General features: G+C 41.5%; 1 protein-coding gene across 2 annotated transcripts; it reads right to left on the bottom strand.

Annotated features, from left to right (window-relative positions):
- Positions 1-176: 176 nt before the first annotated feature.
- On the bottom strand, positions 177-22447 carry AKR1A1 (aldo-keto reductase family 1 member A1). 2 transcript variants are annotated; one of them, XM_051625631.1, is made up of 9 exons: positions 22429-22447; positions 18368-18463; positions 13104-13223; positions 11278-11429; positions 8894-9089; positions 8080-8279; positions 6956-7028; positions 5932-6018; positions 177-2194 (listed from the first exon to the last, which is right to left on the bottom strand). In XM_051625631.1, the coding sequence occupies exons 2-9, from the start codon at positions 18455-18457 to the stop codon at positions 2129-2131; spliced, it is 984 nt and encodes a 327-aa protein (XP_051481591.1). In that variant the 5' UTR covers positions 18458-18463; positions 22429-22447; the 3' UTR covers positions 177-2128. The 2 variants fall into 2 exon arrangements, with proteins under 2 accessions (XP_051481591.1, XP_051481592.1); XM_051625632.1 differs by lacking the exon at positions 22429-22447 and adding an exon at positions 21394-21485.
- Positions 22448-23681: the final 1234 nt, after the last annotated feature.

Here is a 23681-nt window from a genome sequence, read left to right as displayed (position 1 = left end):
TGCGGCGTTAACTCCATGCAGCGACAGAGCTGGGAAGTGTAGCCTTCGTAGAGATACAGCATTAATCTGCTTTTCTTGGGAATTCTCTCCGCCTGCTTAGTTCTCTTGATTACAGAGTAACTAGAAAAAATTAACTGAGGCCCTGACACAAGAGGGGAGGAAAAAAGTCTCAGTCATACACCAAGCAGAGTATTTATTGAAGACATGGAAACATGCAAGTGGAAATAAATGCAACAAAGCCAGATTTCTTTGCAGGAGGACTGCTGCTAACACTCTACATGGCACCTTCAAACTAAAATTGCTTCCCTACTGATTTGCAGTAAGATCTGTATTCAAAGTCACGTTCTATTACAATAAGAAAAAAAAAAACCAACAACAAAGGATTTAATTTTGCTGAGAAGAAAACATCCAATCTAGTAAAAAATCCTAACTAAGTTGTAATGGCTTCCTCCACTGAAGTAAATTCAGCAGGAATTACGAAATGCTTTACTGAGGACCAGAAATTCTTTAAATTTTACATAAGAATTACAAAAAGTGACAAACAGGTTTGTTCCAGTTCAGCTGCAGGCTGTGAGGCCCAGGACAGGGAATGCATGAGGAGACACTGCACTTGGGATGAATATACAGTTTTACTATAGGCCAACTGTAAATGAGGTTATAAAAACTAATTCTTTATTTAACTATTTGAATACAGAGGATTATTTTTCTAATTCTATATTTGCTAGTGCTATGGGAAAAATAAAACAAATGTTTTTTATTTCCCTTATAGTCAGTTAAGCTTTCTTTAACCAGCAGCAAACAAGGAGTCGTGCCTATGACTGCCTGAGTGGCACCAACAGATCTGAAAGAGTTGTTTTGTTTTAAATCCCAGATTTAGAAACCCTGCCTTGCTACCCTGCCTGCACCAGGGCAAAGGAGGATTAATGCTATGTCACAGGGAGAAAAACAAACCAAAAATAAAGCATTAACATTGCTAAGGCCACAGAAGGTATCACCATCAGAGACTGGTAGGAACCAACACCTCATGCCCTTTGTGCTCAGGTGGCCAGACAATTCATTAAGAGACTGAAACAATTAAAACCGTTGCTAGAGTTCCAGTCTTGCTCAACCATTTGTCAGCACTCAGTAGGAGCAGTCCCTGCCAGGGAGTAACGTAGAGACATGGCAAGTGGGAAAACAGAGGCACAGAAAGGCAAGTTACTTGCCCAGTGTGTAGAGCAGAAGACAGGACCAGCTCTCCCAAGCATCAGCCCAGGCAGCAGTGAAAAACAGAACATTCAAATGGAAGAGACCCCCTGACAGGGTCTTACTTGTGGAGCCAGGAGCTACTTTTGTGACCTTCCACAACACAAGCTGAACAACTTTGGTAAACACGGGACAACTCTACAGGAAAAGCAGGGTGTTTTCCTACAAGAGTTGCTAAAATGTTCTTGAGGTGTTTGTGACAGGATGGGCAGAGCAGAAAGCTATCCACATGACAAGCAACAGAGAGGATTGCCCTGAAGGCCTGCTCCAAGGTATGCATTTATTCTCCTCAAATCTACAGGCAAATTAAAATGAAAATAGATAATTCAAAGTCCTACAAGTACTCTAAAGTACCGGGCATGGCTTCTTACCTGGGTTTTAATGAATGATTTATAGACAGTGCAGCTGTAGCACATTTCAATGTATTCCCTATATAAAATATTGATAAAAATATCAAAGTTGATGGCTGAGCTGCTGTTTAGTCTTAAAAAGCTTTCATGCCTTCACCCTTTTGTTTTCCCCTCATGGGAATCACTAAAGCTTTCAAACTGTTTCAGAGGCAGTAAAGCACAAAGTATTGCTTGCCCTAACCTGATAATGATGTGTTTGGAACTTGATTTAGGCTCCCCCAGTCTTTATCTAATCCATGAAAGATTTGGTGCTTCTAGGAGTGAGCTTGCAGTCATTGTCATAAATCAAGAAACTTTGACATGGAAGTTACAGTATCTCCAGAAAGGAGGTCAATTTGAAACAGTACATTGTAAGGAAATCTAATCAGGAAGGAAGGTTTTATTTCAACAGATTTTTGGATAAATTGTGGCAACAATTATTTTGTGGAGGGGCATGCAGAGGAGCGTGTTACTCATAACACATTTTCTAGCAGTTAATAGGGGTCATTGAAGGGATAATGGGGGTGTCCAGCATCTCTTGCTACTAGTTTTCCATTCACCTGTGAAGTAAACAAACAGACTCATGGTAAGAAAAATAAAAATCCGTTCTTAATCTCAAACTCTGCATGGTTTAGAATTCTAAATCTTCATATCTCAAACATCTGGGAGCATCTTTTTCAGCTTAAACAAGAGCTGTTCCCTCTACCCCCAAGTCCTCTTAGCAGTTCTCGAAAGGAAAAAAATAAAAAGATACTCTTGCTGTAGGCTACAGAAATCTTTCTTCCAGCTGCTGAGTCCTGAAGAATTAGATAAAGAATAGTTAAAAAGCCTTTTGCCTTGTAGCCATTTTTGAGTAAGTGTTGTAACATGCACACTTCAAAACACTTTCTATCAAAACACTTCATATGCGCCAGAGCTTTTGCCCAGGTTTCCATGATAGAGAGTTGTTGGGCTGTCAGTTTTACATGTGGATAAGATGAAACACATGAAATAACTTGTTGAGGGTCGTATGCTGAAGCATTAATAGTGCAACTGAACTCCTTCATAGCACTTTCTGTATAAGAACATTTCCATGGCTGTAAAATGGGAATGCTGACACTGATGTTCACAGATCATGAAACAAAGGCTCAGACTGGCCTGAAAGCTGACATGGCTCTGCAGAAGCCTCAGCTCCTGCATCCCACCTCTAAGCATTCAGATGCACAAGTTGCATTTCTTGTTGCATTAAGTCCATTGCAGCACCACCCCTAAGATAAATACCTTGCTCCTCATCTCTAATTTTTGGGGAAATTTAGGTGCATCATTTGCAGAGATACACACTTCCCTGGCTGATAAACTAGCATAATTCAGATAAAACTTACACTGAACAAATAATGACTGAATGAAAGTTATGTTAAAGAAATAATTGATTTTATACATACAAGCATGGTGGTAGAGATCACTCTGGAGGCAGAGGGAATCACAGGGACTTTCAAACCAAGTATCCACTTGCAAGTCCCTCTATTAGTTTTCAGTATAAAACCTGCACTTCAAAGCAACAACTCAAATCCCTAGAAATTAATTGTTGACCGTCACTACTGCAGTGTGAGGTTAATCACTTGGGGGCACTACAGAGCAGAAAACATCAAGGTTTAACACTTGATTGATGCTCAGATTAAAATAAAGCTGAGATGAAGCTGTCAACTGAAGCAATCCTTAAAGCTGTGGAAAAAAGTCACTATCTTCAGATTTCCTCACAATCTCCTGAGAGCCAACATCTTCCTCATGTTCCTAGAATTCATATTCCTCATTTTCTCCCTGCTTCTTCTCCCTGCATATTTCACTACACAGAACAGTTCTTCAGGTTAGCATTCACAGCATGCCAAGACATCAGCTGCCAGAAGCAATGTTTACATTGCTGATTCCAGTTCACCCCAGGAATTTATGAGAAGGGGGGGCGGGTGTTAAAAAATCAGCAGTGAACACATTGCAGGTCAACGGTAGCTAACTATCACAAATAGACAGATCATCATGAGTGCAACACCATCACTCCTCCTCTCCTGGCTTGCTAGTCATTCAAATTTCACCTAAGTATATTCTGTGGCAAATTATGCATTTCCAAAAGTTTGGATGTCAGGCAGGTGCAAGGTCCTTTCCAACTTCTATCCAGGTAATGAAGTGTTAAATTATAAAGCAACTTAACAGCATAATAGCTTCTCCTCAGGCTTCAAACAAAAACACAACTTGGAGAAGAATGGCACAGCTGTAAGAACTTGTGGTTATAGATCAACAAAGTAAAGCAAGGAAAAACTGTCTTGTCAGTTACAATAGGAGCTCTGATATCTCTGCCATATCACACTTTGAAATCCAGACACTGTAAATTAGATTCATAGAGGAGAAAGGCATGAAAGGTTAGACAGAAATTTTAATTCACAGTTGATGAAAATTCTTTCTGATAAGCCCAGAAGGGATGGGCAGGAGACAAAAGGTTCCACTAGAGATCTTACAGCTTCAGAGTGTTTTAGTTCTCCTCATATTGCTTCTTCCTGTCTTGTTATCTGACAATATGGCAATAACTTTGAAGCCCAGCTGCATCACAGCCATCCTTTTTCTAGCTGGATGGGCTAGCACTTTGAACTGTGTTTCATCTCTCCTTTGTGAATCACTGTGATCTGATCAGGTCTCCCAGGTAACAAAAGCACAGCAGTTAACCCCTGCTCCTCCAAATCAGGATACATTCTAATGTATTTTGCAGCTTCATTGAAAAAAAAAAACAAACAAAAAAAACCAAACCAAAACCAAAACAAACAACTTTGCTTGCAGCTTGAGTAGCAAAACACTTGAAAGAAACATCCTGTCGGCAGCAGGTGTGCTTGTCACTGCCACATCCACAGAGATGAGCAGCCAAGCTTGCAATTTGGTGTACAGATCCTGATCCATAAGCACAAAGATTGTTTTGGCTGCAGGGGTTTATGTTTATGCAGACATACTGAAATACCCTTACAGTTAAAAGTGTGGCCTTGAAGCTCTCCTAAGGCCCAGCATGACAAACAGTGAAAGATATAACAAGTATCTACCCTTGATACCCTTGATATGAGATAGTCACTCACCACACATTCACTCTCTTCTAACTCAGACTGACATGCTCTCAAACACTCAAAAAAACCCTCAATTATACATGCTGGAGAAAAGCTTTCCCCAAAGAATTCCTATAGCCAGGAACCACTGACTATTGAAGAATAATTTACAGGCAGACCAACTGCTGGAGAGGCAAGGGATAAATCACTTCAGACTCATTATAGCACAGTTGCCATGTGTTGGTCAGTCACACACCAGGGAATAGCAACAGCTCTCTATTGTATAGTCAGAAGCAGGATAATAAGAAATGAGGAACACTACAAAGACAGAGACAGCAGAACATTGACTTTTTTTTTGCAGTGAGGGAAAGAAACATGGTTAGGTCATTTAATATAAGAAAAGAAAGCCTAAGAGGACTGCAACACTTACAAGCATTGGTTTCTCTAAAACAGACTGGCACTTGATAGCACATGAGGCAAGGTTTCACATAACAGAGTAAATTACTGATGCTAAAAGATGCTGTGACTAATGGATTTAGGAGGAAAAATACAGCAGCCTAAAGCCAAACTCCTTACGTTGGAGGAGAACTGATACTGAAAGGAGGGACATCCAGTGGAGGGGATTATGGATGCCCCATCCCTGGAAGTGTTCAAGGTCTGGCTGGATGGGGTTTGAGCAACCTGGTCTCATGGCAAGTGTCCCTGTCCATAGCAGCAGGGTTGAAACTAGATAATCTCTAAGGTCTCTTCCAACCCCAACCATTCTATGATCCTATGAAAATCCCTCAAGTGACTTCCACAATGGATCTGGAGAACTGACAGCACCCTAAGTCTTCAGTTATCTGAGAGGTTTATTATATAAAGTAGACCAGGACAGCTGGTACAGAGAGTACTTCTGGAGGAATCCAGTGGACTTCAGCCTGCTTGTACTTGAGAAGAACAAATGAGAAGTTTGGTGAAATTCAAAGTAAAATGGGACTCTGGCTTAAGGGCTCATGGACAGGTCAGTAATGGGAACTCCAGAGTTCCATCAGTAGCCAGAGCAGAGGAGAAAAGTTTTCCAAAAAGCTACCGTTTTTGTACCTAGGTTCTGAAAAATTTATCCTAGACACCGTAAAAAGATGTAGTGTTCTTAGGAATAAGCAGTTCTGTTTGGGACAGTAAAAGAAAGAAAAGTGCAAAAAACCCAAGTTGTGGCCACATGCACGTAATGAAAACTATTAGAAACATGAGAAATTTACCGTAATCATTGGCACAATGTAACGCCAGTTCTTATTCAGGCTTCCAATGTGGCTCATCTCCTCTTCTGTGAGGCTGAAATCAAACACCTGAGAAAAAAAAAGCAAGAGGCTTTATTCAATAACCATAAGATTAATTGCATTACCATTATTTTTTTTCTTTTGAAGCTGCAATTAATCTTATTTTATAACAAACACCAAAACAACATCTTTGAGGTGTTCATACACTTGCCAGCTCTAAGGCTGCACTGATACTGCATGGTGCTCTTCCACAAAGACAAAGCAGTGGGACTGTTCCTCCAAGTGCTGCATATTCAATCAATATTCTGCTCCCATATAGCTCTAAACCTCAAGTAACTGCAGAGTTTACTGGAATTTCTTCAGATTTCTAGCAGCATGCTACATGGCAGGATTTGGTTCAATGACAGCAGAAGTTACAGATACACTCATAACTTAAAACCAAGTGTGTAACTAGACAATCTGGATGATTAAGGGCTGAAAAAAGATCACAGGAGGTGATTCAGAGACCTTCCTCAAGACTATTTGAAGTTAGAGTTTTCAAATAATTTCTTAAGTGAACTGTCTCTACTTCAGAGCAGAACTGAACCACAATTATTCCTTCAGCATCACTAGAATAGCAGATTGCTGCAGAAATAAGACACCAGCCCTCACCTGCACGGTACAGCAACTTATTTATAAGTAAGAATCACTGAACATCATTAGGAAACTCCTGTGTTCAATGAATTTGTACCTGAGACAAACTTCAGTAAAGATTTTTCATTTGGACTTCTGCAAAGTACATTCTTTACCATCTGATAACAACACTCTGCCCATGCACATACCTGCACACTTAAATCCCTTAAAACATACGAGTTTGTTTTACAAAAATCTCTACCCTCCCTTCTAAGCATGTGCACACACTGACAAACAAGTGTGAACCAAGCGCCTCAGCCTGTTGCTCTGCAGTAGCAGGACAGTGTGTTACTGACACGAAAGACACTGCTGAAACTCCTCCATTTCAGCTTACCTGGACATTCTGCTGAATGCGAGTGGGAGTGACGCTCTTGGGAATGGCAACCACTTTACGCTGCACCTGCCACCTGTTAAGAGGGGAAAAGAGATTTTTCTGTGCCTGCAGCCCAAGAACCACAATATTTATTTTGGTTGAGTCATAATCTGCAGCAGGAGAGAGGTCACTTATGTCTCTATGCAAAAAAAAATACTCAGATGAGGGCTGACAGCATGGCATTCTGTTAGGACCTAGCATGTCCAAGCTCAAGCAAGAGAGTAGCTACTGGACTAACAAATGAGTGGAAGATATTCCTGCCCTTGAAAAAGCAAGCTAGTTTCAGGTACTTTAAGCCAGAAGCCAAATGAACCACCAGAAAAATGTACTTAAGCATTTTACACAAGTTCTAACATGCCAATCACTGAGAAACTAGAAGAAAACCCACCTCCCTCAAGTGCCTGTCTAGTAGCTTGAGCACCAAATCTTGAACACGTTCAGCTGGCAGGGTAACTTGCTGCTGCTTAAGACTGTGCTAGTGATATTGATGGATACAAGGCCAGACAAAAAATAAGAACAGAAATCCAATTTTACTTTACATGGTGCTTATCACATCCTGGATATCATTCAATCATCTTGTTTCCCAGTATCCAGTAGCTGGCTTTTGCTATATAAAAACAAAGCAGCAAATGATTCTTCAGTGTGAAGAAGGAAGGACCTTTCCTCAGCCCCTCTTCTTGGGAGCCCATCTGAATGCAGCAGCAAGGGCTCAGGGGTTACAGCCTGGCCCACTGACCATGTTCAGCAGGCAGCACTCTCATGTGGTACGCTGCTGCCTTCATTGTCCTACTGCTACTTCACAGCAAAAAAAAACAAACATAGGGAACTGTCCCAGGCATGAATCCAGGCCCTCAATGGACCCCTCTGATCTCATCCAACCACTTGCCATAAGCCAGGACCCACTCTACCAGCTCTGTAAAACAATCACCAAATGGGGTTTGCTTCTGGCACTCCCCATGATTTTAACTCCCCACTGAAGAAGCACAGAAGAACACACAGTTTAAGTAGATTCCTTCTAACTTGCAAGTTTTGCTTCATTTAAGGCCAGGTCCCCAGTGCCACCCTCTCTCACAACTGTTCTGTACCTGAGGATGATCTGTGCAGGTGACTTGCCATATTTTTCTGCCAGTTTTTTGATCCCAGGTTCTTCTAGAAGCACAGGCTCATCAGGGTGTTTCCACATGCGATCTGGAGAACCAAGGGGGCTGTAGGCAGTGACAACCAGTCCTCGTTTCTGGCAGTGAGCTATCAGCTCATTCTGAGCTAGGTAAGGATGGCATTCTACCTGTTAAAATGACCTACAGTGAATGGCTAGAAAGCAAATACCAACACAAAACTCTAACCAAACAGGAGGTGAAAAGCACAGCAAAATCGAACACATCCTAGGAGGTCAATTCCAGATTCTGGAAAACCTTATGAGAATAAGGTTTAAGAAGTTATCTTTATGAGGATAACTTCCTACCAGAAGAATTCAAAAAGCATCTGGCAGGCTAAGTTCACAGGGAAACAGATTGCTGAAGTCTGGAGTGCTGGATTTTGGCCATGTACCAAATAGATCCTCCAATGAATGAGGAAGCTCTCTATTGAAGGGATTCAAGTTACTCCCTCACTAACTTTCTTATAAGCCAAATTGTTCCTCACAGGGAAGACAAACTCTACTACAGACCTGCTGAACTAAGCAGGCATAAATGGCCAGAGAACATGGATACAGGCCTCCTCCCCAACAAATTAATCTGCCTGGAAAGACTGCCTCTGTGTCCTTACTCCTGCAGAGCTGGCTTTATTCTTCCTTGTACATAAGCTGCACCTCTTGTGCTAAAGATATAACATTGATTTGCAAATTCCTCACTTTTATGGACAAACAGGAAAGGTATTAGTCCTCTCCTTTATTCACCTTACCTGAAGCACAGCTGGTTTGACAGTAGCCATGCTTAGCACATCATCAATCTGACGACTGTTGAAGTTTGACAGCCCAATGGCTTTCACAAGGCCTTTTTCTACCAGCTTCTCCATAGCCTTCCAGGTATCCTTGTAATCAGTGTAATCATAACGCATCGTGTTATCAGGATTCTTTGGGAACAGATTGTCCCCTCGTCTACAGTATCAAAGGTGAAGTGTAAGTACATATACCACATTCTTTACATTATGTTAGTACTTCAGTAAGAGAAACTTCCCTCAGAGTATTCTCAGAAGCAGATACACAGTTTGGAGAGTAGAATACAAACTGAGTGAATTTATTCAACTCCATTCTGCTGACTTCATCTATAAGAAATTATTTCACATACAGTCTTTCCTATGTAAACTTGTTATACAGTACTTGGAACTACCTACCTATATGGCAGTGACTGCATAGAACTGATAAGCCACTGTATGCACAGCAGCAGCTCTTTGCACACTTTGACCCTAGCAAAACTCAGAGGGTGGCTTTAGTTTTTTAACTTGTTCTTTTAGGGAGGATAGTCTTCATAGTCTGTTTAGTGCTGCTACCAAAGGGATCGTGGCTTAAGAGCTATCTAGGAGAGACTATATTCAAAGTATGTTGGCCTTCCCATTCCCTCTGAATTCTGTAGCAGTGTTAGGACTTGATCCAAGTGGAGATTCTCACAGAAGTCTTAACAAGCACATGTTGGTTAGGTGTGTTTCCAGTTAGCCATACCAATGCCTTTTAAAAAAAAAAATAAAGCCAAACCCACCAGAAGAGACACAAAGGACCTGGCTATGCCAGGTGACACCACTGCACTGCCAAAGGGCTGTGACCACTCTGAGCAGTCCATGCATGAATGGGTGCCAGCAATCCCACTGGAACAATACTGCTTCATAACCACTGCAGGACACTGCTAGCTCAAATCTCTCTAGCTAAGAAGTGAGTGGTGTGAAAAAAAATGGTGTCCCCAAGCAGCTGGGGACAAGGGGAGATGCTTCTTGTTCATGTCATTGATAAATCTAGAACCAAAAATGACTGAAAGCCTCATGAGCTCCCAACTCAGAAAAGCAACCTCTTATGTCACAGTAGTATACTAAGAGAGATTAATTTTCAAGATCTAGAGGCCCTGTGATTTCCATCCAAAAGTCTGGTTTCATTTTTGTGTAAATAACATTCATTTTCTCAGCTTCCTTATACATCAGGCATTATAGATAACCACACATAAGACAGCTAAAGTAGAGCTAATGGAGAACTAGAGAGAGGGGAGTTTCCAATGAGAAAACCTGAAACTGCTTTATTAGAACCTCCGTTTTGTCAACAGTTTCCACAACATCAAGCAAATTTGAATATCAGCAATATCTAAACGTGCATCATTATTTGTATTATGTGTTATTACCAAGCAATGTTTAATGGTTTATTTTCAGTCAGCTGGAAGACAAACTTATTTCACAACAGGGGGAATTTTTAAGAGAAGCACTTCCACCAAACCAGCTGTAGTTGAAAACACTTCCTCATTCTGTTGTGCTGAGGGGTACACTTTTAATTTGAGAGTCTTTCCTCTTATTGTTAGCACCGTATGATTTGTAAAATTCAGTTTGTGTAACTTGAAGGGGGAACAAGTAATGTCAAATTTGCATAACTGACAGAAGCCCTGTCAGATTGAGGTGTTTTCCCTCTTGAGTGAAGTTTCCATGCAGACATCTGGTTAAGAGACCTATTCTCCCCCTGCCTTTTTACTGATTGTAGGGGGAAGACTGCTTGCACGTCTACAAGAAAATAAAGCAAGGAACTCTGGGGCTGTAAGATACATACATTTACCACTTACTGGAAAACTCTCTTATTTCCTCAAATCATAGAATTACTGTAATAGACGTGTCATTTTTACAGCACTTCATTATCATTTTACAGATAATACCAAGACACAAAGCAGTTTCAGTATTTCCTCAAGGTTACCATGTAGGTCATTGGCAGAACCAAGAATAGCTGCCACGCTTCCCCTGTGCCTAGATAAAGACACTAGCCTATTTTAAACTTTAAAATATGTTAAACTCAAAGATTTTACCTCACAGCAAGCCAAAGTTTCAGCTAGTATAGAATGAAATTAAAATAATTAAATTTGAACAATTGCTTCTGTGAACAAATGGACCCAACATAAAGAAGTGTACAGTTCATGGGTAGAAAAAAGCATCTATTTGACAGTCCCTGGGACTACACTATTAGCCACACTGAAAAACATCTCGCAGGCAGGACACACAGGAAGAAATTCACAGCTCAGAAAGAAGGTCCTCAGGCTGCAACACCCAACACTTATGTAAAACTGGGGTTTTTACATTCTGTGCCCCTTTAATGTAGAACTTACTCAAAGGCATGAGGCCAGTGCATGAGGTACAGGTCCAGGTAATCCAGTTTCAAATCACTAAGTGTTTTCCTTAGTGCTGGCTCAACATCTTCTGGGTGGTGCTTGGTATTCCAGAGCTTTGATGTTACAAACAGGTCCTCCCTTTTAATAACCTTTAAGAAAGAGCATAATTCAGAGGAACCAGTTCAGAAAGAGAATTGCAGCAATTCCCTAACTAGTTTTAAAACAAACAGAACAATTTCAGGTTTGTTTTTGTTTGTTTTTTTTAAAAGGTAACACATGGAACCTACAAATTAAACCTCTCAAAAATATACTGGATGGAAAAGAGAGAAATACCCCCATTGGCAAGTCCTAAAGCATACCAAATACTTCACAATTTATTAGAGGTTTTGAAAAACAAAACAATCCTCTCCACACACACACTTTTCCAAACTTTCCAATCCAAGAGTTAAAACCACTCCTAAGTGGGATATAGCCAAGAGAAAGATTCCTCAGATTATTAATATGTAATTTCTATTTAACTATTCACATACTCCAGGCACAACCACCTCACTTACTATACTGATCACATATTATAAACCACACATGCTTCATATGGAAGGAGCGTGGGAAAATAAACAGAAGTTGTTTTCTCAAACCTCTGAACTTCAGCTTCCAGGTTCTGGAAGGAAAGCACTAAGAATTGAGCTCCTTGTACCCTTTATTGGAAGGGTAAGGCCCAGAAATTAAGCAAAGAGAGCTGCTTAGGAAGTCTAAAATACAAAAGGGAGATAATACTTGGCAAGCTGAAGCACAGAACACCATCAGAGGACACTTCTTACTGTCTTATGTACAATCAAATTTCACTCTAGTCTATACTTTTAGACATTGGAATGATTAATTCCTTAGTTTCTCTCCTCCAACCATTTAGTTATTTCTGTGTTTCACATGTGGCTAATGTGTTCAAAGAGAAAGATGTTTTAAAAATTCTAGTTTTAAGTTAGCTGGGTAATATGGACTGAATAAAAGAGTCTTGTGCTTCCCTGTATTAGTAGGAAGGAATCCCTGGGGCAAGCTGAAATCAGCCTCTCTCAAACTAATCACATAACAAAGAGATTGCCCTAAAGCCAAGGGAAGAGCAGCAGGGAAAGCAGGAACATAAGTTTCTTTCCACGGCCTCTGAGGCTGTACAGGTAATGCTTCTGGCCCCTGGGGCCAACAAGAGCAAGGGGATGAATTTAGGACTCCACCTTGGGACATCCATAGGAATGCCTGTCACATGACATCATATTTAGGCTATGGGCTCTCAAGTGTAAGGCTCCAGAGTCACATTACCACACCTTCAAATACAATCACTGTTCCAAAACAGTAGATATTTAGTCACTCATATTTTATCTATAACCAAAAAAAACCCAACAACCAGTCACTGAATTTGCTGTGGGCACCCACCATTGCATGCTATTCTATCCTGACAAACTAGAGTAGCTCTTCATACAAATCATGGCAAACATTTTACATTATACCTACCCATTCTGCAAACCTCCCATTTTTTAACACCCAAATTAGGGTACTTTGCAAAGGGAAAAGGAGCAGGCAGGAGGGGGAAGAAAAGAAAAAAAAAAAAAAAAAAGGAAATATTCCTGACAATCTTTTCTCCTCCAGACAGCCATGATGTCTGTAAGAGGAGAGAAAGCCCTCTTTTCTTTCATGCCTGCTCCTGATTAAAAATAAACAGCTGGAATAGACTAGGAGGAAAAGCCACAAATGTTAACTTTACAGTCTACTTTCAGGTCACAGTTGTATATTTTGATACAACACAGTCAGCATGGTGATTCTTGTGTTTTTACCTTGCTGGGCCCAAGGCATTCCTGGAAAGCCTCACCAATCTCCACTTCATTGGAATAAGCTGCTGCACAATCGATGCTGCGATAACCCACACTCAGGGCATATTTCACTGCTTCTTTCACCTGTAATCAGAACAGATTATTACCCAATGCAATCAGTGGAAAGGAACACCCCTAAAGTTCAGATCTACATAAGGTCACAGCACTCAGAGCAGGATACAGTCCTTTGGCACAGCCTTCAGGAGTGAAGAGCTGATTGTAAGCAGACAGAGTAACAAGAAAATGGACCATGCACACAGAAACTAAAGGAAACATACAATGGCATCTTTTTTGAGCTTTCTGAAATCACTTTTGATGAAAGTTTTTTAATAACTGACTGCAGGAACCAAGAATTACTACAGATTTCAGTGTAGTCATAATCCCTTTTACATTGATGAGCATTAAGTAAAATCTGTTTTATTTAACTTCCCACAGACAGCAAGCACATTCTCTTTTACATCTACCCATCTCAAGTGTTGCACTAAGACTACATCTTATCTGTACCATGATTTCCATACATTGCTCTTCTGACTTGTCTCTTGAGACTGGGAGATTGTAAATTACTTTGTGTAAAAGGCTTGATGCAATAGGGCCCTGATGTATTTATAAGGATCATGTCTCTCTTGTTTAAAAAAGTGTCCACAAAGGCTAGAGAAACTAGTCTCTTTCAATTTAAACCACTGATATTTTTAATGTTAACTCTCACAAAATTATTACCACCAATTAAAGACATGTAAAGATCTCCTTTCAGATGCTACAGCAAAAGAAGGGGGAATCAGAAGTGAAAGAGATCTGTGGGTGGATTTCAGTTATTTTTCTTGTCAAGGACTGCAGTGAAGGCAGACACAGGATATTCTGACTGCATTCTTTGGTATTTTGAGAGGAATACTGGAATGCAGACCAGTTTCCCTTAGCCAGAATGACAAAGCACTTCTTTTACAGCAGTGAAGCAAGCTCTTCCTTTCTCTAGCAGGATGTATTTACAGTCCTTGTTTCACTTTGACAAAGACACTCCTCACAAGGTCACTACAAAGTCAAGGTCCTGGAAATTCTGAAATCACTTGAGACATACTAAAGGCTTTTAAGACTCCATATCCACCTTCCAAAAAGGTGAAAGCTGTGGAGCAGCCACAGACGGGAAGGGACAAACAGCTGTGTTCTTTGTCTGTACTAATCCCCCATTTCCTCTATCAGGATAACATTTTTTTTTAATCTAAATGGGAAAAATTTGCCATAAAATGAAAGTAGGCACCACTTGCAGAAAACTAGGGGTAAGACACTCCAAACACAACTCTAAAAAGTGACAAAAAGAAGGCTGTATTTCTGTATCAGAGTGTTTTGATAAAATTCTAGCACTGGAAAACTGGGACTGGTGATTTAAATGAGGTTTGGATTTGGGCAACATTTGTACTTGTGTAAACTATTCTCAGTCTACTAAGACATTCCAATGTGAACTGAGAGCTCCTGTTCCATGCAAAAGGCAAATAACCAAGAGAAAATGTGGGGGAAAAAAAAAAAAAAAAAGGCATTTTGAGGGAGAAGGGAAGAAAAACAGACAACCTAAGAAGGGGACTTCATTTTAACAAAATTTTTTATTTTTCAGATTACATTCGGACAGGTACATGCAATTCTGGTGCTGTAAAGTAATAACAGCCAAAGGATCCTTCAAACTCTCCATATATTCTTTAGCTTTGCCTGTCAGTACTGCCATGGAAAGAGCAATTGATGAGTTCATCTTACATTGGGGAACTCGAGTCACACAGTTTAAGGGTGACTCACCAAACTAGCATCATATATGGATAGCAAATAGGTCTGAAAGAATCTTGAGACACCATCTAGTCTCTCCTCATACCCCACAGTGGGGCAAACTAAGTCTAAACCACTCCTGCACACTTCTGTCAAAGTCCTTCTTGTGACAGGCAGTCTACTCCAATGCTGAGGTATCTTTACGTTCAAAGCCTTTTAGATGTCTAACTGAGATGGGCCTGATGCTACATCCCGTTCCTCACTGACATGAAATATCCAAGGCTTCCTCTTTGTGAGGGCTTTTTGCACACTTGGAAAACATCAGCATGTCTCCTCTCAAAACTCTCTTGACCATGTAACTGTACGTGCTTCAATCTTTCATCATCACTCACCTTTCCCAGACCTTGCATCACTGTCCCTGCTGTACCGTCAGCTGGCTCATGGTTTTCTTGAAGTGTTCTGCCCCAAAACAGACACAGTATTGCCTCTGAAGCCTTACTCTCCTTCATCATACAGCAAAGTCCTAGGAACTACACTCTGATTTATACATCCTAGCAAGGGATGTGGCCTTCCCACCCATCCTCTTTTGTTTTTTAATATGGCAGAACACAATATTGCTAATAATCAGTTAGCAATTGGGAAACAGAACCCATTAAGTCCCAATTCACTCTAATACCCATTACTAGATTTCCAGTTCTTCAATTTGCCCATCACAAGGTAAAAAACTAACAAGCCATCTTTATCCTTTCAAGCAACACAGAGTTCAACCGACCAGGAGCCTCTTCTGCACAGCCCAAACCATGAAGAGGCTTTCACCCTAACAGTTACAGTCAATAATACTCGGGGGGGGGAAGGCTCTGACAACCACCCTTGCTTCCTGCAAAGTTGTCACATTTTAGCAGTCCAAGTACACTTGCTGACAGGAAATATGAAAAAAGACCCAGTTCATCAGTCCACATGATCTTCAGATGCAGTGTGACTAGAACAGGAGTGTTGCTATATCACAGTTTGTACATACTGCACTAACATTTGCTGAAAAGGAACTCAGATGACCACATCAGTAATGACAATGTAGAGCTGACACTCCCTGAAATTAAGAGTTTTGCATCCTATGCTTCAGATGTGGAATTCAAGTTCCTACCTTAATATATACCAGAAGTGATTGCTGGTGCATGTAATAAGGACTCTCTAGATTGTTTAGCTCTTAAAAATTTGTTAGACCATCTCCTCCATGGCTGCAATCCTGTCACAAGACAACCAGTCCCCAGCCTGACTGGTTTTCTAAGATACACAGTTCCTCTTCAGCCTTTTAGTTTGACCAGCAGGTTTCAACTTAGCCATATTATTTCAAGTTACTCTTCCAACATGGATTTAGATTCAATATTTTTCCTCTACTATTCTTACTGTCAGGAAACTGGGCTGCAATAATACCTTTGTACTGGACTCCTAAGATCTGGCTACAAGGACAACGCTTGTTTAGGATCAGGAATAGTAACAGCAATAACAAAATTAACCAAGAGAGTAAGGTCAAGACTGCAAAGCAGCTTGGCAAGGAAAATAATTACAATCTGCAAAATATTTACCTGAAAAATCTAAAATCCACCTGCTTCCACTCTTGCTTCTAATGTAGCCCTTGCACAAAACAGCTTTCAATAAATAACTTCTACTTGGAGAACAACTAGATTAAATACAATCAATTATCATTATTCTGTTTCTCTAGGTTTTTGGCCCTTAAGTCTTTGATTCTCAATTATTCTCCCTGAACTGCATCATGTCCTTTTAAGCGTAAATTATTTGGACACTCTGCCAAATTGCTGGTATCCTTCTGAATTTTATAAATCTCCATTTAAAAAATACAAACAATGAAACAATACAAACAATTTTGAAGAGTAACAAATAAAAATGTATTTATTCAATAGGAAAGGAATTGTAGCAACTTCTGTAACTGTGATCACTTTCATTGAACCTTCTAGATCATCTCTTCAATAGACTCTATGAATAAGTCTTTGAAGATGGTTAATATTTCACAGAAGTGAATTCCACTGATTCCCATGGGACCCCAGAGAAGATCTGTGGATCCCCTGTGGGGTTCAGCTGCTAGAAGTTCAGCTTAGTATGGCAAAATCCATCTGAATTAGGTTTAAACTATGCACAAGCAGGATCTTTCCAGATTAAGTTAGCACTTTCCTCAGAACTGTTAGTGCACTAAAACAATGCATTCATGATTTGTTTAACTTCAGGCATTTGTTTTAGCACAATGCACATTAAAGTGCTTTGGGCACAGAGAAAATCATCCATTAAGTTCCTGCATGTTAATACATTTAATTCAGCTGTCAGTTGATGTTTTAAGTGACAGAGCTGAACATTCATCTTTGTCCTCATTTTAAGGGGTTGACTGAGCTCTCACACCAACTGAGCTTCCACATTAGCACAGCTTCTATTCCCAACAGATCCAATGTCCTGACAGTTGTTTGGACAAGGAGCCCAACAAGAAAATGTCTCTGAATAGATTTATTTGTATAGCTTGTTTCCCACCTTTTCCTCTAGCTAGCATCCTGAGAAGGTTTTTTAACTTCGTCTCTCTGTCCCGAGCACATTATCTGTTATACTCCAAAAACCACCACAAAGCCAATATAAGAGTGGCAGCAAGATATACATTTACTGCAAACATGCAATGGTTCACATTGTCCACAATGGTTCAGAAGGCTTTATTATAAACAACAATATCAGCTAAGAATTCCACCAAGCAATGGAACTTGCCTTTCACAGCAGTATGTGCAACCTCTTCCCCCAATAATTTATCTTTTAACTAAACAAAACAGAAAGGAAAAGACAGACAAGGGGAAGAAGTATTACAACAGGAGGCACAGTCCATGGCACGCAAACATTCCCACAGACAGTTTGATGGAACACAAGGAATTGTTTCCAAGCATGGCATTTGCCAACTCACTGTATTTAGAAGCAGACTGCATGTCTAATGACACATTAGTCTTCTTAGTCTAAAAGTAGGATGACCCAAGCAAGTTCTTTGTTTTTTGCTAAACATAGGTTGACCACTGAACAGGACTTACTACAAGGACAACTTAAGTTCTTGCCTTCCAGGTTAATGCTTTCACCTGAGTCATCAGCCCAAGCCAGTGGCATCTCTGGTCAAACTGGCAGCCTGAGGAAGTCAGGCACCATATTACAGCTACAGCATTTTCCCTGTCTTACCCTACTCCTTCGTCTTTTTCTGGCTTCATCTCCCAGAGCAACACTGGCTGAGGCCTGGGATAACTAACAAGTCTTAAGGGATCTTCTGCTGCTTTTGTGCCTTAGGCCTTAATCATGCAAATAAACACATGCATTGGTCTGACTTCAGTGGACCTAAGACTAAAATCATTCAAGTGCAAGATCCAGGCCTCAGATCTAGGATCTTCAAAAAAGGGGCACAAACCACAAACCCCAGTTGAGAGCCCAATATTGTGTTGTTCTCTGCTTACTTGACCACAGTCACTTTTCCAAGTTCCCAGTCCTATGAGAGGCATCTTCTGCCCAGTGTGGAGTGTCACAAACTCGCATGCTGCAGACATTTTTGCCTAAAGAAGAACAAGAACAAAGTTTTGCAGCAATTCAGTAAGTTGCAACAATTTACCTTTTCTATGCAAAATAAAGAAATAGATTCATAGAGGTCCTCATGATGCTAGATAAAAGACAAAGGTGGTTCTTTAGTTTTTACTGATATAAAGAAGATTAACATCTACCCTACTGAGACTAGAAAAGGAGCCCTTTTTCTCCTCTTATACTCTTTTCTCCTTTACAGTGCAAAGGTTTAAGATTAAGTTGAGAAGTATAAAAAGATGCATCCTGCAATAACACAATTAATAGAGCTCAGGTGATTTTTTTTTTTAATGAGCAGTAAACACTGATGAGGCAGAAGGGAGCAAGAGACATTTGTCTAGCCTTATTGTACAGGAATTCCATAGGACTTCTGCACTAAGTCTCTCTCTTTTACCAACTTGCTACCACCTGGCTCAGGAACCAAGTTCTAATTAGTGCTGCAGTTGGGGATAAACACATTTTGTCAGAAACAGCCAATATAGTTTAAGATTTAAATACCTGACACAGGCAGGGTTTTGATTAGAAGTGAATGGTAAAGGCATTTATGAAGGCATCACCCAGAAAAAAAAAGGGCAAAAATGTATACACCTGCAACAGGCAAATGCTACCAAAATGAGAGGACTAAAAACTAAACAAAAACACACTAAAAAAAAAAGCTCTTTGATGTGATGTCTGGGTTAGCAGAGCAGACAAAATGGAGACTCTCACATAGGCAGACACTAGGAAACAACACCTCCAGCAGGATCTTCCATTACTTGTTGCTGGCTTTATAGCTGCTGCAAGCAGCAGCCTGCTCACAGAAGCAAAGCTCTTTATCAGAAAGGAAGGTTTTACACTGTTCCAGCATCCTCACCATCTATGTTTCTGGTCAAACTGTTAAAAAGAAACCACATTCAGGACAAGCCCCAAAGCTGATTTCAGCAGAAGCTGAGGAAGTTGCTTCCCAAGTTCAGCTCTGTCCAAACTCATTAGTGTTATTTGTTTAAAAATACACCAAGCAAAACCAGGAGTGGAATCATACAATGTTGGCTGAATGGCTGACTAGGTAGGAGGAACGGCTGTTTTCAAAGCAGAACATTCACACAGCACACCATCCCAAAACACCTCTGCCTTCTCCATGTTGTTATCATTTTCCTCAGATAATTAAGTCCCAACTGATGGGCATGTTCACACAGGAAGTTGGTATTTTCAATTTCTTGCTTTGCTTTTCAAGCCCTACTTGTGTAGATTTACAGCAGACCCCAAACAGCACACTTGGTTTACAGAAAGACAAAGTAGCTGGAGTAATCCTGCCCTGAAGGCCTTTCTACACCAAGGAGCTGGTGATCCATGTTAACCTGAGTGAGTCCAGGCTTGTCACAAACAACATGACCTCCAAAGCTGTGCTGTGGGATGCACATCCCATAGCTGCAGGATCAGCTCAGCAGGGAGTCCGCAGGCAGCTCCCACTTGGCACCTGCGTCCTTGTCCTTATCTAAAAACAGCAAGACATTCTCATGCAGGCACCCTTTCTGTTGGAGGGCAGAAATGATAAACAGAATTCTGTCCTTCCAAGAGAATCCCTACTAGTTCAAGTGACTGAAACGGGGTACCCCTTTCTACAAACAGGGTCCACAGAGCATGCTGCACGTGGATCTAAGGAGGTCTCTGTTCAATCCTGCACAACTCGGGGCTTCCAGCAACTGAAGAGATGCAAGACTATCAATGCTATTCTCTTTCTTTAAAGGGTTAGCTCTAATAAACAGCATTTGAGATGGTACTTTGGGGAATCCGAGTGCCCTTCTTCTTGGGATTGTAACAGACCAGCACCTCCTGGTGCAAAAAGGCAGTTAAACACAAACTCATGGGTCTGAATTTGCAGTGAGATGTACTAAGTTCAGATGTTAGTGCTGAAGGCAACCATCAGTAAACCAAATCGTGGGTGTCCATATATTTTTGGGGTAAGAAGTCAGAGAAGGAAGAACGACAACAACAGTATAATTTTCTATTCTGAATTTGCATGGCAATTTTGTAATCAGCTACATGCAAGTAGGTGCTTTTTACCTGAATTTATTTGCCTAAATAAAGGTCTCATCTTACACCACACAACAAAAGCCTTGAGGCTTTTTAATCCACACTGGCCTACAACACAAATATGACCCGACCACGTTACACAATCATCTTAAATGCAACGCTTTGGCCCAGAAGACAAGGTACACATTTAATCAACAGCATCAGCACATTTTCTAAGAACCATCTTGCTTCCTGTTGTATATTAACAGTGCAGAGAGAGCAGAACTGCAGCCTCTGGAATAATGGAAACACGCCAGAACTACAAACACTGGAAGAAAACACAGTAATTAATACTTTCCTCTCAGATTCTTCCTCTTAACAAGGCAATATAAGAGAACTACAGTGCCTGCTAAGCCGTCATGATTTGGTTCATTAAAAAGCTGGAAGCCCCTTTTTCAGAAGGGCAAAGACAAAATTAAACATAGAAGCAAACTCATTCCGGACAAGCAAGATGTGGTTTTGCCTTAACACCACCCACCTACTGCCACACAGGTGGAGAAGAGTTAAAGCTCAGGGTAATTCAGGGAGGGTGCAAGCGCTCTGGCTCGGAAGATGCCTAAATAACCAGAGAAGCGTAAACCCCCCCCGTTCATCACCCCACAGCTACCGCTCACTCTCAGCTCAAGGCAAGGAGCGTCCCATCGGTAACACACACACACATACAGGGGCATGACACTGATATGTACAGCTACGCAAATAGGTACATATTGAAAACACAGAAGCCGCCGCTACCCAGCGGGTCCCGCCCCACCGGCGGGGACCAACCCCGCATCCCGGCCCCTTATCGGGGTGGCCCAGGGAGGGCCCCGCCCGCGGCGGGCGGCACGGCAGCCCCGCAGCCCGCGGCCGCACTCACCCGCACACCGAGCACGAACCGCCCCGTGCTCCGCTCCCGCCCGCTTATCCCGCTGCCCGGTGCTTCCGCTTCCGGCCGGGCGCTGCCACCGGACCGACCGGCCCGGCCCCCGGGCCCCGGTGGTCGCGGCGCTGCGTGGCTTCCGAGAGCAAAGATGAACTGAAAACGCAGCAAGGAGAGGCTCCGCAGGGTCCCGGGGGCTTTTCTAGGTGACCCCCCCACCCGGCGCGTTGTGTGACCCCCGGGGTGCGGGATGTCCCGGCTGCCACCGCAGCGTGCGGGGCGCCCCGTCCCCCGGCCCGGTCACGCCGCGTGTCCGCAGCCTTTTGTTCTTGTCCTGCTCTCGGTTCAGGCCCCATCGGGAAGTTCAAACCCCGCAAAGCCCCCTCCAGCCGAGCGCTGCGGCGCTGAGTCCCACCCACGGCTCCGCGGAGAGGGAAGCCGCAAAACGCAAGCCTAGCCGAGAAACGAGGTCTGGGCTTTTGTATAAAAGCATCCTTGTCTCCGCTTTGTCTTGGCCTTTTGAAGCCGTTTTTACTGGTAGGAAGACAGAACTTCCCCAACTTTTATTTGCAGCTCTAAAGAATATGAATCCAGGAAAAGTCCAAAGCAAGTTTTGCTTCAGCTTTTGTGCTAAAAGGTGCATAAAGCGAAAGAAATGGCGCTTCCCGAGAGAACGGAGGCTCCTTTTGTTACAGGTGCACAGGAATGCGTTTCCTTATTTGTCCAAGAAGATTGAAAGCAAGATTAAAGCAGACTGATTTTAGCAGACTGCTTCACTTCTGGGTAGGTGCAATCTTGCTGCTGTAGTCAAAGATACAGCCTTCAACAGAAGCAGACTTTGGCCTGTAATTTGATAATAGACTGTGAACCTAATCTCAAACACAACTAAATCAAATTATAACCACAGTTTTTACTTATACTCCAGGCTTCCATTTTTATAAGTCATTCATAAATATTCAGAATTTGAAAATAGTCAGATTAGGTCAGAAATAGATACATATCCAACAGAGTTTTGAAGAGACTGTAACTTACTTCCAGAAATATAATTCTCTGCAGATTCTTTCCGTGTTGTTCTGACTTGAAGTGCTCATGAGACTTAAAGGCACAAACTTTAATTAATCTCTTGGGCGTTCACGTGACCAGATTTTTCTGTTGTGCAGCCTGTTTTGACAAAACACAGGAAAGTGGAAAAAGTGCAAGGATGACAAGACAATTAAAAGTAACAGAGGAAACAGAAAATACAGAAGAGGAAATAATAAAGGGGCAGGAATCACTGTTGGGTTTGATTTATTTTTATGAGACCCTGTCAATCACAAATCCATTTGAAAATCCAGTCTTCATGCAATAGGAGATACTTTAATTATATTAATATCACATATGAAAACTTTAACCAACCTCAGCCTCCAATAACATAACGGAGTAAAAGAGAAAAGGCACACTAAAAACATTTTTTCATCAAGAAGCAGTGGCTATACAAATATACACTAATAAAATTTAATAATAAATTACAAATATACGTAGAGAAGGAAGAGCTAATGCTAGACATTTTGACTTAGAATTACTGTGTTCACTTGAGCAAAACAAGGGAAGTAAATATGGGCATTGTATATTTAATGATATGTAATTGTTTTCATTAAGACTATTGTGTACCAGCTGCTTGTGCATAAGAGCCCCACGGCTTGGGAACATGTCAGTTGTTGGCTTTCCAGTTGACTTTTTGCATATATTACATGAAAATGTGCCCATGTGGCCAGGATTTTACTCTTCCTGTGCCCCTGATGGTACCATGTGCATTCAGTCAGTTCAGGCCCCAGTGGGCTTTCTGCATATGCAGAAACGGACTCTCCAGAACGTGTGTGATTATGCCCTGATGTGCTGGCTTTAGAGGGCACACATGGGTCACCTCTGCTGCAGGAATGATGTGTGTTTGTGTTCAAGGGGCATGCCCAGTATTGCCCAAGACCAGCTCACACCACTGTTCTGACTAAGTTCAGCTTACTCTAGAAGTCCTGGATACACTTACATAAAATCCTCAAATGATCTTCTGACAAAATGCAGGGAAACCCAAAGGCGTGGTAGCATTCTGAAACAGGACCCATGTCACAGAACCATAGGATCTTAGGCAATCTAAGGCAACCTTTCTTTGCCTTTGTTTTTACACACAGTGAGGGGTTTGTTTTTCACATCAGGGCCCCATTCCCTGGGAATATGGGAGATACTGGGATGAAAACGATACATGTAAAATCTGGCCTGGCTACCATGTTTCAGTGCTTGGGTGCTCAGCG

The sequence above is a fragment of the Apus apus genome, chromosome 7 (assembly GCF_020740795.1).
Source record: "Apus apus isolate bApuApu2 chromosome 7, bApuApu2.pri.cur, whole genome shotgun sequence".
In the NCBI taxonomy this organism is placed as follows: domain Eukaryota; kingdom Metazoa; phylum Chordata; class Aves; order Apodiformes; family Apodidae; genus Apus; species Apus apus.
Note: the sequence above shows the minus strand (reverse complement) of the source record. Positions and strands in the feature narration are given on the sequence as shown.

Coding starts and splice junctions, on each gene's coding strand:
- AKR1A1 (XM_051625631.1), bottom strand. CDS start 18,457: ATGTCTGCAGCATGCGAGTTTGTGACACTCCACACTGGGCAGAAGATG. Junction 13,224..18,367: donor GGAAAAGTGACTGTGGTCAA/GTAAGCAGAGAA, acceptor TTCTGATTACAG/GTGAAAGAAGCAGTGAAATA. Junction 11,430..13,103: donor AATGCCTTGGGCCCAGCAAG/GTAAAAACACAA, acceptor TCTTTCTTAAAG/GTTATTAAAAGGGAGGACCT.